We start from the raw sequence: 18464 nt of genomic DNA, 5'->3' as shown, positions 1-18464 counted from the left end.
AATTTAATAGGCGTACAAGGAAGTCAATTGGTGTCCAGATCAGATTTTTATTGGAAAGATTATGTTACTCATCTGAATGTACAGTAATTCATACAAATTCTGGAAAATGAAAGTTTATTAAAAAAATCTGATATCAAAGGTGTTATACTTTCCTAGCATTAGTTAAATTATTTTTATATATTAAAAAAATAATGATACATGAATAACTTTAAAAAATTCAAAAACTCGATATTTAAAAAAAATTTAATCTAGTACCTCAACTCCAATATTGCCTACAAAATACATATATTTTTTTTTTGTGCAACTTACACTACTATGTTTAGGAAGACATAAAAAATCAGTTAAAAAATATGCAATAAATAAAAAACCTTTTTTCCATTTTTGGGGAAGGGAAGATCCGGGAGCAAATTTTTTTTAAATAGTAAAACAAGCATATACGAATAATAAGGGATATAAAGTAGGGATATGTTTGCAAAAGTTTGATAAAAATGACCCAAAAAAAACTATCTACCCCTTCCCATGAGATATTGACCCCAAACTTTTACAAACAAATCTCCTCTTGTTCATGATTCTCTTGCCAAATTTCATCCAAATCGGTAAATGCACGTATACGTGTACGAACATTATCCCATAATATTTTTCTTTTGGGGTCCTTGAGTAATGAAACGTCGAGAAATGCAAAATAAATCCATACACAATTTTTTCACTAATTACTATACTTTCCTTCTTACAGCATAGCTGTAGAGTTACAATGCCAGTAAAGTAATAGAGAATATTTTAATAAATATAAGACAAAAAATTAAACATATTACTTTTTAAAATTTAATTAATGTGTATTGTCGGAGTTGAAATGCGTTAAAAATATCTGTATAAATAAAGTGATCAAAATCATTATTTAGAAATGTTACGCCTAAAATTTAAGTAAGAAATTTAAACAACCGTAGCAACATGTACGCCTCACCTGTTAACTTCTCATGAATAACTTAGGATGTGGAAGCAGATAAATTTGTTATCAGCATGCTTGGTTATTAAACCACTCTAATGTTGTTTTGTAATTCAGACACAAATAGGCGTGTACGGACGCACATGCACACACGATTACAAGGAAATACATTATGTACTTCTGTACGATAGATACTGTACTACGATGTGCAATATCCATCCGTGGTAGAGAGTAAATCAAAATGTATAGAAACGTTTATTACACTATTAAACGAGATTTAAGTTGTATTAAAATAAAATAGATCGTTTATAGATAATTACTGAATGCAAGAAACAATTTTAGGAAAAAAAAAGATAAAAAGACATTTTATCTATAATAATTCCACAAATCTTTTCTTAATTTAAATGGTAAGCTGAACAATACTGGAACGTCCTTTTTATTCAAAAAGGTTGGTTATTTCAGTAGCACTTTACAGGTAAAAATATATACTTTTTAAATTAGAATATATAAAAATTTTTTAAAAACTCCTGACTCCGAAAACCCCAAAATTAGGACGATCATCATTAAATTTATCATTAAATCTATCTAAGGTAATTGTATATTTACTATTCGGTCCGTCTAGCCAGAACCTGTACCCTCTGGGCACAGGTCGGCCCAGATGAATCCCAGAGCCGATTCAAGGGCTTCTCGGGACCTCCCGGGGCCACAGGGCCCACCCCAGGGCTGTAGAGCTCGCTTTGCACGCTATTCTTGTGTTACAGGGGGACGGCGCCTTGGATACCCACAGAGCTCGCTTCGGTTGCCATTTCTGCCTAAACAGTTGGCTCCGCCCCTTGACCACCGCACTGTTCGTTATCCTCATGATTGTAAGAATAATAGTGATAAATAACAATTAAAGTATTCAGGCTTTATAGAAACCTGAAAAAGCAATTAAATTACAAAAGTGTGCGTGTGTGTGCGCGCTAACTAATGCACACGAATTCTCTCTCTCACTCTCTCTCTCTCTCTCACTCTCTCTCACACACATACACACACACACTTTTGACGACGAAAAATTCATAAATTATTCCTTTGCCATGGAAGCAGAAATATAATAACGAAGAAAAGGATTAATCTTTTTTTTCCTTAATGAAAATCTTTAATTTACAACTTCACCCTTCTTGGAGAAATAATGAATATTTTTAATATTTTAACCTTCAAGAGAGCTAGGTCCTATGTCTATGGCTCGAAACCTTCCATGGTATAATACGAATATATCCTGAAAATTTGAAAGCAATCGATCGGTTAGTTCTTCGAGATTTTTCAAGATGAAATGTATTTAAAAATCTTCTCAGTTATGCAAAGAAGCATGGGTAAAAATTTGGTTGGAATTGATCGAGTATTTTTTTTTTATCACGAACAAAAACTCTGTCCTTCTTTATATAATAGTATTGATTTATTTTACTACCACTGCATCTTATTTTTGTATTTACATAGTAACAATAGGCTTACACCCTCTTATAGTTACTAGATAAATGACAAATATTTTTAGTAGCGTGTGATAAATTCCTGACCGAGATTCAAACCCGGGACCTTCAATGAAAGGCTGAGACGCTACCACTCCACCACGGAGATCGGCTTAAGAAATTGTACGATTTCTTTAACTATGTGTTCACCTATATTTTAGTACGAAAAATAAAATACAAAAGTACCATCATAAATGAAAACTGTTCAAAACATTTACTTTTTTGTGTAATTTTTTTTTAACCTCCGGTAACACCGTTTAGATATTGCTTCAGAGGATGAGATGAACGATTTGCAGTGTGTGTGAAAATGCCACTCCTGATCGGGATTCGAACCCGGGACCTCCGGATGAAAGGTTGAGGCGTTACCACTCGCGCTACGGAGGCCGGAACTTTTTTGTGCACTACATAAAATAAACAGAAAGAACAAAATAAATATTTCTCTCGATTAATATAAATTACATAAATCGTAATATTAGATACAACAAAAATTGTTAACGTAAAGATGATAATTAGGTAATCCAAAGATAATCCAATATTTATCAACAAAATGAATAATTTCACTAAAACCAAGAGGATTAAAAACAGAAGCACACACATATTCTTAACAAATATGTAGAGAATGTATCACGAACTTCTCCCGGGAATTTCATAACCTATTCTACTAGTGAAAATAATGGAAAAAGTTCAGATAAAGATGTATCTTATATGCAGTGCAACAATTTCAGTCACTTCGTTGGTTGTGTAAGCTGTATACATTAAGTAATACCGGATAATCAATTGTTCATAATCACTTTGTTAATTTACTTTCAAAATTTGCATTTCATTAATTAAAAATTGTAATGAGTTATAATAATAACATATTATAATTATATACATATTAATATTTCATGGAATTGAATCTAAAATGAAGGACATGAAAACAGACACATAATTACATCAATTTTCTGCCATAACTTGGCTATTTGTTAACCGATTTTCAAAAATAAAAATTTCATTTTGTTCAGAATAAAAGGCTTAATATTTTAGAAACTAACCTACATTTTGATAAAACTAATATTTATATTAAAAAATTTCAAAATTCTACGGCTAATCGTTTTTGAGTTTGCGAGATAAGTACGTATAAACGTCACGCCGAAACTAGTCAAAATGGATTTAGGGTATCCATACTTCCTTGTGTACTTTCATGGAAGTACTCCCATGGGTACTTCCTTGTACTTCGTACATGGAAGCAAACATTATTTTATTTTTCATAAAATTTTTTTTTTTTTTATCATATTTTGCTGAAATATATTTATGTATGCATAAATCAATTAATGCATATTATGCATTGATCATATTAATTTTTTTGCTCTAACTCCCTTTGGTTTAAATATATTTCAAAATTTTTTTTTAAATCTAAACTTTGCATATAGAGCTATCAAATAATATATCCAATTTTTCATTTTAAGTTATTAATCCCGGAGATAAAACGCAAAAAACATTTTAAAAACTTTATTTTCTTATTTTAACCTTTATTGAAGGGAAAGTTAGATTCAGAGAAAATTTTACTTAAGAAAATCTGTTGTTAATCTTATATATGAACGGATGATGATAACGCCGAAGCTCAGAAAAAGCCAAACAGAAAAAACTTATATGAATACCTTTTAGAAAAATTAACATTTTTTTCCATCTCTAATCAAAAACATTTTTTTTGTGTCTATTTCTTTTAATTTTTATTATTAATAATCCGGAAAGTCATTCAATTCTTTGCGATCATTTTAACTACTGTGTTGAGTTGTTATTTATAACTATTATAGTTTATTCTTTTTAATAAAGATCATTTAAGGGAGAAAGTATGAAAAAAGGGGTTTCCAATATAGGGTTTCCAACTATCCCCCACGGTTCAGTTTTAAAATTCTATTTAACCGAAGTTTGAATTCACCTGAAGAATACCCGACTGAATTTCATCGTGCTGACCAAAATTAACATTTAAATTAGAATTTTAAAAGTTAAATATTTTAACCAACTATCGAAATTTCACTCTAAATTTATAATAAATTTTTAATCGATTAATTACCAACTATTGTTAAAATAAAAATATTGTGAAATTAATTCTTCATTATATGCTTTACGATGGATTAGATACTTTTAAATAGTTTTATTATTTACAGGCGAGATGAAATCTATTATTTAAAGGAGGTACGAAATTTAAATATTTATTAGCACTAAAATATTTATTTATACGTACAGCCTGTTACTCTTATTTGATTGATATTTAGTTTTTAACTCAAGTTAAATTAGAAAAGTAGCATTTGTTAAAATTTTAGAGAATATTATAATATTTTCGCACTACAATTAACTGTTCAATTATCTTATTCGTTTTTGTTGATATAATTGTATATACAAAATTAATGAAATACAAATAAAATACTTTTTGTATACAATTAATGAATAATATTAAAAAAAAGTAAATTTTGTTATATAAATAAATAATGAGAGAATCGCTATATGTAAGTACTAGTCACAGTACCATCATTTACCGTGTAAAAATTCACCTGACAAAATCTGAACAAAGGATTATACGTAAATATTTTAAAACAAAGTACGTTGTTTTTGGAATGTTGTTTAATATTTCATAAGTACTTTGAAAGTTCACAAAAAAGTATAACGATATATTTATTTTGAAACTATTTTTGTTTTTGTTGACTAATGTCAAATATAAGTTTAAAATTATTTTTAAAAAATATATAATTAGGCCTGTGTCTTTAAAAATCAAAAATTAATATTAATCCTACAAAAAAAACCTTTTTTTTTATCTTCAGTCATTTGACTGGTTTGATGCAGCTTTCCAAAATTCCCTATCTAGTGCCAGTCGTTTCATTTCGGTATGTACCCCCTACATCCTAAATCTGTAACAATTTGTTTTACATATTCCAAACGATGTCTGCCTGCACAATTTTTTCCTTCTACCTGTCCCTCCAATATTAAAGCCACTATTCCAGGATGCCTTAATATGTGGCTTATAAGTCAGTCTCTTCTTTTATCTATATTTTTCCAGATGCTTCTTTCTTCATCAATTTGCCGCAACACTCCTTCATTGCCACTTTATCCACCCATTTGATTTTTAACATTCTCCTGTAGCACCACATTTCAACAGCCTCTAATCTTTTCTGCTCAGGTACTCCCATCGTCTAAAATTTCACTTCCATATAAAGCTACGCTCCAAACATATACTTTCAAAAATCTTTTCCTGACCTTTAAATTAATTTTTGATGTAAATAAATTATATTTCTGACTGAAGGCTCGTTTTGCATGTGCTATTCGGCATTTTATATCGCTCCTGCTTCGTCCATCTTTAAAAATTCTACTTCCCAAATACAAAATTCTTCTATAATATTTGCTCTTTCTATTTTTACATTCAGTGGTCCACCTTCGTTATTTCTACATTTAAAAAAAATCCTAACGGAAATTTTTTTTTTATTTTTAAAATTGAATCTACTTTCTTTTCAGGTGACTTAAATGTAGCGTGACTTAAATTCAGATATCTCATTTAATCATTTAAAGTTTCATTCTTAAATTGGACTCGATTTGGTTTTAAATTTATATTTTTTAATCTTGTTCATTATAAATAGATTGTATGTTCGTTAATGAAAAAAAAAGCTTTAAGGAAACATTGATATATGAATCATTAGAATTGATAGAAGTTCATAACGATAAACTCTAGAATATTTAAATAAATAACGAAAAAATATATATATAAAACGGGAAGATATATTCAATTGCTGATTGGTAATCTAATATTCGATACTGCAATGACAATACTACTTCCTTGATATCATATTGGTTGACAGGATTTAATCTCATTCTCTCTGTATGTTCTGACAATTTTTATACGATTTTAATAAATAAATTGCATATGAATCAATCAACTGTGTATGATATTCTACTCTTGAATAATTTCTATTACCGAGATAAAAATAATTTATAAAATATAAAATATATTTTATAGAAATATATTTCACCTAAATTGCTGATTTGTTGAAATTTCTCATTTCATTAATTATTATGAGATAAATATGGCATTTTAATCTCACATACTGAAAATGTAATGTACCTGGGTTTTCAACTGGATGATTATTTGATGTGGAAAATTCATGTGAGGGAGAAGAGAACGAAATTTAACATGAGGTTCCAGGAAATGTGTTGGTTCATGGGCAGCAGGTCTGAGTTATCTTTGTTTAATAAACTTTCTCTAAACTCAGCAATTTTGAAATCAATATAGACATATAGTGTTAACTATGAAGCACGGAAACCACGACTAATATTGAAATCATTCAGCGGTTACAGAGCGAGCTGAGGAACTTTGATTTGCTAAAAACTGTAAAATACACGAATATTTGGGTCTACGGTACGTCAAGAAAGAAATACAACGTTTCAATTTGAAATATAAACTTCAGCTAAATGATTACGTTAAATACTTGGCCGTAAATCTGCTAGACAACGATGATGATGTTAGAAGACAAGAAACTACATGTTCTGGACCTTAGTGACTCAATTGTGTAATTACACCTGCTGATACTTACGCATTAATCAATCCTTCATTGCCTTCTTTCTGTTTTCTGTTTCATTTTTAGTTATTTGTTTTACTTATTTATTTTTTCAAAAGCATTTCATACCTTTGTATCCTAAATAATACCTTTGTATTTCATACCAATATGCTATTTCTTTAATTCCTGTTATTGTTTTCTAACGTAATACATACAGTTTTCCAAAACTACCTTGTGTAAGATTATACGTTCTACGTTCTACCCTAAGAAGGTTTATATAGTAATAGTATATAATTTTTAAGGAATTTCAATGTGGATTCCGTTTTTACTTCTATACGTTATCGTGAAAGACCGATATTTGACACATGTCAATGTTCTCTGGTGAATGTCGACGCATACCAAAGACGTCGTTGAAAGACTGAAGTATTTATTTCTTCAGACGTTCGCCGGTATATGTCGATAAACATAGATAAGCTCTAGTGGTGGTCGAAGCGATTACTATAAATTAAAAAGAGGAATAAAATGTTAAAACCAAAGAAAGAATAGAGAAATTAAGAAAGGATGATGAATATAAAGAGAGAGAAAATTTGAAAACTAGAAAACATATACACAAATTAAAGTTAGAAGAATTATATCAAACCAAAGATCAATTAAATGATTGGAAAAAAAACAAAAAAACAAGCGAAATGATGATGAACTCTGACTTAGGGCGAATATTGTCGAAAATGTCAGAGGAGTAATGAACTAAAAGATAAGAATGTTTTGCAATTTATTAAATATCGGGTATGTATGCCTCAGTGTATGTATTGTTCTTGTGAGGGTCTATTTTTCAGTCACTCTGTAGTTAATTGTAATGTAAATAAAATTAAAAAGAAATTCCACAATTATTAAATAAAATTGAACAGAGATTAAATTAGAAAATCCAAAAATAATGAGATTCTGAATTGAAATTTTAAATTAATATTGAAAAATCAGATGTTTCACCAACTCTATTACATATTCATATTTGTAATAATGCATATTACATTACACATACACATTTTTAAAAGTACATAAAATTATATTTCACTAATACTTCTGATTTTTTTCACTTTTTTTTTTTTAATTGTTATTGAATAATTAATTATTGTATTTTTTTTTAATAATCACGGTTTAATAATTATTAATAAATCAATTTATATAAATTAAAAAACAGTTAAAAAAATATAGTTAAAAAAAAGGAGGTGAAGTTTGATTCGAACCGATGTGCCTTCCCTTGTAAGATCTAAATAGTTTATTAATTAAACTTTTATTTGACTATAACTCTGGAACCAATGAAAACAACTACCACTATGGATCGTTCAAAAGCTTATTACTGCAGATAAGAAAAATACCAAAATCCAAAAATATTTGATTTTGGTCTTTTGGTCTTTGGTGCACAACTAGATGTTACAACAACCCAAAATCCAAAATTTAAACATCCTACATTAATCGTTTTTGAATTATTTAAGATACATATTTACGTACGTACGTACAGAAGTTACGCCGAAACTAGTCAAAATGGATTCAGGGATGGTCAAAATGGATATTTCCGTTGAAATTTGAAAAACGAAATTTTTCGCGATCATAATACTTCCTTTACTTCGTATAAGGAAGTAAACATAATCAATCAAATACTAATCTCAAAGGTAAATAGATTACGAGAAACCCTCGTAAATAAAGATGTTTAAATTTAAACCAAACATAAGCTAGGCTCGCTAACCTAGTCTAATTAACGTTACGTATGTATTATATATGTTATTCTCTAACATGGGAGGCAATTAATCAAATTCACCGCATTTATAAAAAAAAAATTAATAAAGTTTTTAGCATTTTATAAATTGAAAGAGTTATCAGGATATACAGAATATGTTAACTACATGGATAAACGTTAACGTTAGAAATAAATGGTCACATGATTGTCCTTTGTTCAATTTTTTTTATAAAAATATTTTTACTCAACTTTCACTATCAGTGAATGCTGAATACGGTGAATTTGATAAATTGTCTCCAATGTTGGAGAGTAACATATATAATTTGTTAATTAGACGAGGTTAGCTAACATAGATTATGTTTGGCTTAAATTTAAACTCCGTTTTATAACGAGGGTTACTCGTAATCTTCGGGTTTCGTTATCTTTAAGATTGGTATTGGGCAATTTTGTAAATTTCTTGTTATCGTTTCGACCTACACCAGAGCTTATTTGTGTATGTTAGCATATATCAACGAAGGTCCGAATGTTTACTGTAATAATATAAGCCAATATTTCAGTCTTTCATCGACTTATTTGGTCTGAATTTACATTCATCAGAGCATAGTAACATTCTCTAAATTTGGTCTTTCACAGTAACATATAAATGTGATATAACGTACTTAAGGTTCCTACAATATTAAAACAGATTTTAAATAAAAATTTGAAAAGAAAAATAATTACAATAATATTTTATAGGTTCAATCGATTTTCCCATTTATAAAAAAAAAAAAAATACGTTTTTTCCCAAATATTTTGTAAAATTGTTTTTTTTTCAATCTGATTATTAACGTATAAGTTTAAAAGAAACTAAAATAATAAAGGGAAAAAGGCAAAATAGTTACTATTGGCCTATTCCTCTTTCATTCAAATTTCAACACGGTTGCTAATTGGTAGAAAAATGAAAACTCATTTTATGATAATGAAATGTTGGTTATTTTTATTGCATATCTATGCCTTTTAAAGACCATTACATCTGTAAATTAAATGAAAAACTAAATCTTAATTCAATTGATTAATTATGAGAGATTATTTGTGCATAAAATAGCAGTAAGATCGAGACTACAATCCAGTTTTTTTAGTTTTATTCATTGATAATTCCAGAAAATGAACATTATTCCATATTTGTATTATTTAAAAATAATTTTTAAAAATTAGTGAGGTTCAGAACTGAAAAAATTAAACTTCTCGATACAAAGTTAAATTTTCTTTAAATTTATCAATTAATAAAATAATTATAGTACTTTTTTTTATTCCTATTTCGTTATAATTACACGTTCATAGTGTACTGAAGAAATTATAACGAAATTAAACACAGGCGAAATGAACTTTCAGTTAGAAATGTCATTTGCTTACATCAAAAATTAATTTAAACATCAGGAAACATTTTTTAAAGTATATGTTTGACCTTTTTCAAAGTATATGTTTGGAGCGTAGCTTTACATGGAAGTGAAACTTGGACGATCAGAGTACCTGAGAAGAAAAGATTAGAAGCTTTTGAAATGTGGTGCTAAATTAGAATGTTAAAAATCAGATGGGTGGATAAAATGACAAATAAACATGTTTTGTGGCAAATTGATGAAGAAAGAAGCGTTTGGAAAAAATATAGTTAAAAGAAGAGATAGACTTACAGGCCACATATTAAAGCATCCTGGAATAGTCACTTTAATATTGGAGGGACATGTAGAAGAGAAAAATTTTGCAGCCAGGTAATGTTTGGAATATGTAAAAAAATTGTTAGAAATGTAGGAAGTAAGGAGTATACCGAAATGAAACAACTGGCACTAGGTAGGGAATCTTGGAGAGCTACAACTAACCAGTCAAATGACTGAAGACAAAAAAGTACGTTTCTGAATGAGGGTACGCGTCTGTATGGGTAGATTGTTTGAGTGTACAATCACTTCCTTTATGGAAGTTTAAATCACAATAAAATGTTTTTTAATAAAATGAGAATCTTAACAGATTTCTTTTGAGCACAATTTACCCTGTTTTATCATTATCAGGTGATCATTTTTTTTTTTAATATATTTTGAAAAACACTCGGTTTAGATATAGAGAAAATTTTATAATGAATAAAATCAGCAATTGTTTCTCTCCAAATTCTTTTATTAGGTACCATAAAAAATTTCATGAAAGCAATTTTTTTTATTCTTTATTGTAATTTCATTATAATATTAAATGAATAAAAATAAAACAATTTGATAAAAATTAGATTACGTTTATAATGAAGTTTATATTTCCGATTAAATATTGCTTGGGATACTCATGTAACTTGAGTATTGTTTCAAAAAAGTAAAATAGTTTTTCAGACTTACTGAGGACTTAAAAAATAAGATTTAGTTACCTTGTACATTCACGTTCACGTTTCACATTGAAAATAGAAAATGTAATCATTTCGTTAACAATATAATAACATATCGTACATTAATCAGCCTGTCATGTGTCATAATTTGTATGTTTATCAAATCTGAATACTACGCGGAACAAACAAAGGTTGCCAAAACTTACATAATCACAAGGTAAACTACTATGTAAAACAAACAGATGTGTTTTGATCTTTACCTCTATCAACAATATGTCCTTATTCTCTTTGCTTCATTATAAACATACAATTGTCATTCTGTATGTTTGTCCAGAGTTGTTTCCTTTGCTAAATCAACTATTCAACTACCTTAATCTGCCACGCTCTGCTATAGTAGAAACCACATTAGTATAAAGCAAGAGTAAACGAACGAGACTCCCACTGCTGTCATTGGCTAACTTAATTTTTCAATTTAGCACGATCGTAGCATAATTTATTCATATATAATTCTCACATTAAGTTCTTTCATCAAAAATATATTTTTAAATAAAATAAAATAAAAATTTTTTATGATAATTTCGAATTAATTCTGAATTTTAATTTAATTATGAATCGTTTACTGTCTGTTGTTCGTGTTGAATATACTTTTTTCATTACTTTTTTGTGGAATTCTTTTAATAATTCTTTACCTGTTGTAATATGACACTTTTTTTTTATTGTGAATATTTTTCTATACCAATGTATTTACTGGTAAATACTCGTTTTGAAGGTAAGTAACGTAAACTATTCGTGTCGGTATTTCACGAGGCGTATCTCTTGATACGCCTTTTCATTCCTGTCATTTCGGATTTGTTCAATCCGAAAAAATAAAAAAAATTGTAATTTTAAAATTTATTTATTTATTATTAAATACAGTATTTTAATTTGTTAACAAATAAATATTTAGGGTATGTCTGTGAATGTACACGCGCGTTAGTTTTTTTATTTTAATTTTAATTATCAGGTACAATTAAAAACATATTTAGGAGGTAAATAGAAAAATTATTTAAGAATTGGAACAGGACAACGGGTTGCGGAACCGGATTATATAATGTAGATGGAGCAACATCAATTTTCTCCCATAACTCGATTATGTTTTAACCAATTTAAAAAAATAAAATGTCATTTTTTCAAAGTAAAAGACTTAATATTTTATAAAAAAATAAATTTTGATTGAACTAATATTTAACTAATATAACGGATTGAAAAATAAACATGGCCGCCATTTTGTATAATTTGCGAAGGTATTTAAATCCTGATTTTTTTATAAACTTTATTTCCAAGACGCTTACCAAATATTAATGTGATTTGTCTATTCTAACTTGAGATAAAAAAATATAACAAAATGGCGGACAGGGGGAGAACGAACGAAAAATTGCCATTTTTCCTAAGGATATTTTTTGTTTAGTTTTACACGTATAATCCAAAAAATTATAACCAGCTCACTATTTTAAAAACATTATGTATTATTATTATTATTATTATTAAATATTTTATTTTATACGTTTTTAGAGTAATAAATTTTATTTAAAAGAAATTCTTGTTTGGTAATCTCTCAATAATCTTGTCAAACCGTAAACACGCGACTGTATGTTAAAATATCAATAGACCACATTTTATGAGTTCTTGAATTGGAAACATAACTAAAACTCTTATTATTATTATTATTATTATTATTATTATTATTATTTATAATACATTTTCTAATAATTTATTTTTCACGTCTAAAATAATTATAGTACATATCTGTTTTATTAACGTCTACGTTTCTTCAAATTTCGTTCTTCAAGTAATTTTATATATATGTGTTTTTTTTTGTTTTTAATAAAAATAAATACATCTAATAATTTGTGTCTTTCGCCACTTCTTGACATTATTTTTTTCTTATGTTTCAGCTACACAAAAAAAAAAACAAGAAAAAAAAAACAAAGAATTTAACTAAATCAAAAAGAACTTATATCCCAAAATACAAAAAAAATATTTATAATTAAAAGTAACAAAAAAAATTATAAAATGCTTAAAAAATTATATTCGTTTCAAACAAAAAACCCCATTTGGTTTATTATGACTTTACTGATCAAATACGTAAATGAACTGAATTAAGAGTTGTGAAAGAATTTTTCATTATATAGACAAGCGTTTATTTCTTTTTATATTAAAAAAAAAGGTTACAATCAAAACTTGGGAGATGAGAAAGTATAGTGATTACGTAATTATCTATGTTTACCATGAATTTTTAATGTTACTTCAAATTAACTTGAACTCAATTAAATAAACACTACCAAAGGGATTACAATACAGAATAAATAATGTGAATATATAAATATGTTAACATTTTAAAATTAATTTTTTTTTTTTAATAATTTTCTGTTTCAGGAGATAGTTTCCGATTTACATAATGATGATAAGGGAACTCTTCTGTCAGAAGTTTCGTGTGAAGATGATTGACACAGTAGAAGAACATAGAACAATATGTATCGACAAAAATATAAAGTGACGTCATGTTAAATACATGACGTAACTAGAACCGGATTTTCATTACTAAACAGTACCATGGTTAGTCAAGAATATAAGAAAAATTATTAATGGACTGAATGCATTAAAGGATAATAATAATAATAATAATTATTATTATTATTTTAATTATATTTGAAACATACTATGATTACAGACATTATATTCGTACCAAATAATATAAAAAAATATATACCAAAGATAATAACAAAAATAATTTAAAAAAAAAATTGTTAAAATAATTAAAATGAACCTTACTTTTTCTCAAAAAAAAAAGAAAAGAAATATTTTTACATAAGTAAAAATATATGTTGTTAGAACTTTCGTGAATGTGTAAACTAAGTAAAATGAGTAAATCATATTCCTACTAGAGAATTTACTACTTCCCACATATTTCACAGGGTCATGGATTTTAGTCTTACGCAGTACACATGCTACATCTTTGTTCTGTATTAATACCAATAAATTTTTTTTTAAACATAAATAATTATAATTAATAAATTTATAAATAATACAGCAAAATTATTATTTTTTTTTAAATATACTTTTCATTTTTATAAATCATTACGTAATTAACACAATAACGAACCTTTTAAATAAATGGTTGCATTGGAGAGACATAGTTTAACGTAGTCATATTGAGTGACCCTAGTATTATTTTGTAATAAATACATTAATAAAATATGTCTATTGGTTTTTCAGTTCAATTAATGGCACAAGCAAAGAATGAACACTATCAAATTATAAATAACATTACAATCTAATGTTTATTCAACAACATTAAAAATTTTGTACTAAAGTTTTTTAAGTACTAACAAAAACATTATGAAAATAAAGTTTGTAAATATATCAACTTTAACTAATCTAATCAAAAGAATTTTAAATAAATATTTTAGAAAATTAAAAACCATATTCAGATTTTTTTACGTTGCAGGATTTAGGCTCAAATTTAAGGATGATTATTTATAAATATATTTCCAATACAGATATGGTTTCAAAGATTATTTTTTACGTGGATATTACATCATGTCATACAATTTCTGTAATGAGAAGTTTGTTGTTTAAGAATTCTGCAATTATATTTTGATGATTTTTGGTAGATAAGCAATCTTTATTTTACGATATATTTAATTTACCTACACAAAATTATCAATCAATAATATATAGTACAACATCTATGTAAAAATTCCCCAACATCCCGAGGGATTGTAAAGGAAATAAGTGCTAACTGTCAAAAATACACTCTTATACATCATCTAAGTCAAACAGTTATAGTGTATGTAACATCAGAAGGCGAATCCACAGTAAGCTATGCCATCCCCGCCATTGTTCAGGGACTTCTCACACCAGCAATGATAGTAGTGTAACTCAAAAGTCACATCAATTAATTTTTAATGACTTGCACCGTGTCTAATTATGACGTCACTATTATGGTAAAGAAATACGTTCTAGTAGTTTATATTACAGATAAAATTACTTATTCCTAATATTATGTTCAAGATGTGTATGAAGCAATTTATTTTTTATTTCCTGAAAGATTTTTTTTCAAGTATGTTAAACTTGAAAATTGAAAAAGTATGCTAAACATGTTAAAGGTTTTGCTATAAATAAATAGTAACAATGGCGTATTACAAAGTATATGAAATCAGTTATTTATTTATTATAGGCTATTAACTAATCATAACATTAATCATAATGTTATGATTTTCTTTGATGTGGGGTAGTTATTTACGAAAATTATTTTTTAATATCATTTACACATTACTTTTGATGCAACCAGTAGCACGTGTTACGGATGATAAATTATAGGAGTAATTAACCGGGTTGGTCTAGTGGTGAACGCGTATTCGCAAATCGGCTGATTTGGAAGTCGAGAGTTGAAACGTTTAAATTCTAGTAAAGGCAGTTACTTTTATACGGATTTGAAAACTAGATCGTGAATACCGGTGTTCTTTGGTGACTGGGTTTCAATTAATCACACATCTCAAAAATGGTCGACCTGAGTCTATACAAGACTACACTTCACTTACATCCATGTATATCATCGTCATTCATCCTCTCTGAAGTAATACATGACGGTGATTCCCGGAGGCTAAGCAGGAAAAAAGTTAGCTTAGTGGTGTGGGTTAGACGAGGCAAGTAGAGGCAGCTTGTTGGGAGGACCCACCCCTTTAGATTTTACATATACCATCGTTCATACTGTAGTTCCGATAGATTGTCCTTCCTTATCATTTACATTTTTCCTTGATCTCTCTTCATTTTTTGAAAATCTGTCGATGGTGAGAATATGGAGGTCTGTACTGGAATTGCAATCTGATATTATCTAATGAAAGAATTTATTGTGACCAATCCAGGAAAATTGTTTATATGCAGTGTTTATATTTGGTTGATGAATAAATCTAATGTCTGAATTTTCGAAAGGTATTGGATAGAATATTATGTTTTGAAATACAAACTTGTAAAACAGTAAAGACTGTTCTAACAAAAATTAAATAAATATACAATAATAAAGATAATAATAAAATAAAACTTAAAAACTTTTACCTAATAAATTATAAAATATTTCATCCAGTTTACCCGTTAATTATAATAATATTATTACAAGCTTCAGTAAAATTAAACTATATTGCAGGTTTATTGAAAATCTATAATACATTTCTTTGTGAAAGAGTAGAGGTGTTTATTGGTAATGACAAAAGATATTCCCAGTAGGTAAAAGAATGTAGTACCTACAGGGAATTTTCAGAATTCCCAGTAGATATCAAGGTTAAAAAATAACATTGTATTTCTTCATTTAATGAAAAATATAGTTTAAATAGATATTTAAATTTAATTTTAGAATATTAGAGTACATCTGCAGGTATGTCAGGCCTGACAAACCGGAAGCGATAATTACATTTTTCCAATACACACACGCCCAGAACCGGCAGTAGATGCAAAACTGGTTGGGAAAAACAAGACATTATTAGAGTAACACAAAAATTATTTATTTACGTTTATTTAATTTATTTACGTTCCCTACACAGGTAATAATAAAACATTCAAATATTATATTTTTCCTGAACAATAATCAAAATATAACTGCTACAGAACAAACATTAAAAATTACATTACGAAAAAAAGTATGATAAATCGATTAATAAGTAATGCATAATTCAAATAAAATAATTTAAATTTAAAGCCCCTCTATTAGTGTCATAATCTCAACGATTATTGACAACTAAATATCTAAAGATTTTGCGTGACCATGTTTTTTTTTCTTCTCCCCCGGGCCGGATCCTGCAGTTAAGTATTACACAGCCCAGGGGAGTGTCTTTTCCTCTAACGGGCCTCCACGTCTCGGCCTGCCGGTCGGATCTTACTTTACGCCCGCCTCAAACCTCTAGAGTAGGACCGGCTATGCCGTTCCTGGGTCCACACTCCGGGAACAGGGACTCTGTCTTTATGTCAATGCCTCTAACGGGGATATCCCGAGTGGAGCATCGCCGCCGGGACTCGGTCTTTTTAGAGGGTCTCGGTAGTGAGAGAGTCCCCGTGCCTCATCGCTACCGCCCACTCGTGCAAGCACGGGCGAATGGCAGCTCCGCAGAGGGCTGTCCCTCATCCCCAAGCCATACCAGGTCGAGCCATCATACCAGGTGTATAACTGCCAGTAATTCCATCAACTTCTTCATTGAACTCGATTACTTATTTTACATTGGCAAGCCAAGTTCTCCTAAATGTAGACGATTTTTTTGATAAGATCCTTTAATTCTTTTCATGATTTTTTCTCGGAATAGTTCACCTTGGAACATGTTATATCATTTATTTATTTTCGGTCGTTTTTTTTCTGTCTTTCTATCTGCCCAGTACCTCTTTATTATTTCTAATACCTCTTTCCTTCGTTCTACAGAAAGCTCAGCTTCGTTTTCTGGCGTTTTCCGCTTCTTGTGGAACCATTTATTTTCTTCTTTAAATATTCTCTGTAAAATTTCACTTTCTTTTATAATTTCCAGTCGCGGCTCGCGTATAAACGCTGTGGAAATGCAGCACCCCCTATTTCCACATGATATTATCGATAAAGTTTAATATAATGCCTCCCTTTTTCTTTAATTTTTTCTTTATACTTGTACAATTATAATCCTTAAGCTTAAATGTCAGTACGATACCCCAGTTTATGAAAAAGATACAAAAATCTTTGTATGGAACTGGGCGCTTCACAGTCCCAGCAGCGTGGTTTTGGCTGTTGTGCGTTTGCGCACTTAGGAAGCTGTATGCGAGGCTGCGAGGAAGAGAGAGAGAACTGTCTCTCCCACAGTGCCGACCATGGCGTGCTGGTGAAAGGTAGTTTTTTTTACTCCGCGTGTGTATGAAACGTTCCTTGTTCATTCCCTTTTCTAGTCTAGTCGGTGTAAGGAATATGAAAGTGGTTTAGTTGTTTTTTGAGTAGTGATCAGAAGATGGCGGAAAGGAAGGGCTCTTTTATTGCCAAATCTGTCCAAAAATACGTTGGAAGGGTGAAAGAGAAAGTAATTAGTAAAATCGAATTATGTATTTGTTTCTGTTTAGATAGAAATCTAAATTAAGCACCATTATACAATAGTGTTTTTAAGCGGAATTTTTATTTAGTTATTACCTAATAATACTAAAAATATATTATTTGTATTGACATTTTATTATTTATTCGGTTAAACCGAATATGGATTTTAAGGACATTGTGCTTAAAAACAATGTACAACCATTTGGTACATCATATGGTTTTTTAAACCGTATCCGGTTTAAAAACCGTGCACCATATTCTTGAATGTAATACGGTGTAGAATTAGATTATTATCCTGCTTCCAGCTATTCTATTTGATTCATTTCTTTTATTTTACATTACTTTTAT

General features: G+C 28.7%; 1 protein-coding gene across 1 annotated transcript in view; it reads left to right on the top strand.

The window, feature by feature from the left end:
* Positions 1-13676, top strand: part of LOC142331781 (uncharacterized) — a 416977-nt gene extending 403301 nt beyond the window's left edge. The window contains exon 3 of the mRNA XM_075377877.1: positions 13460-13676. Within this exon, the coding sequence (XP_075233992.1) occupies positions 13460-13531 (72 nt within the window). The 3' untranslated portion in view covers positions 13532-13676. The remainder of the gene's footprint in view (positions 1-13459) is intronic.
* Positions 13677-18464: the final 4788 nt, after the last annotated feature.

This window comes from Lycorma delicatula, chromosome 10 (genome assembly GCF_047948215.1).
Source record: "Lycorma delicatula isolate Av1 chromosome 10, ASM4794821v1, whole genome shotgun sequence".
In the NCBI taxonomy this organism is placed as follows: domain Eukaryota; kingdom Metazoa; phylum Arthropoda; class Insecta; order Hemiptera; family Fulgoridae; genus Lycorma; species Lycorma delicatula.
This window is presented reverse-complemented; position numbering and strand designations above follow the sequence as displayed.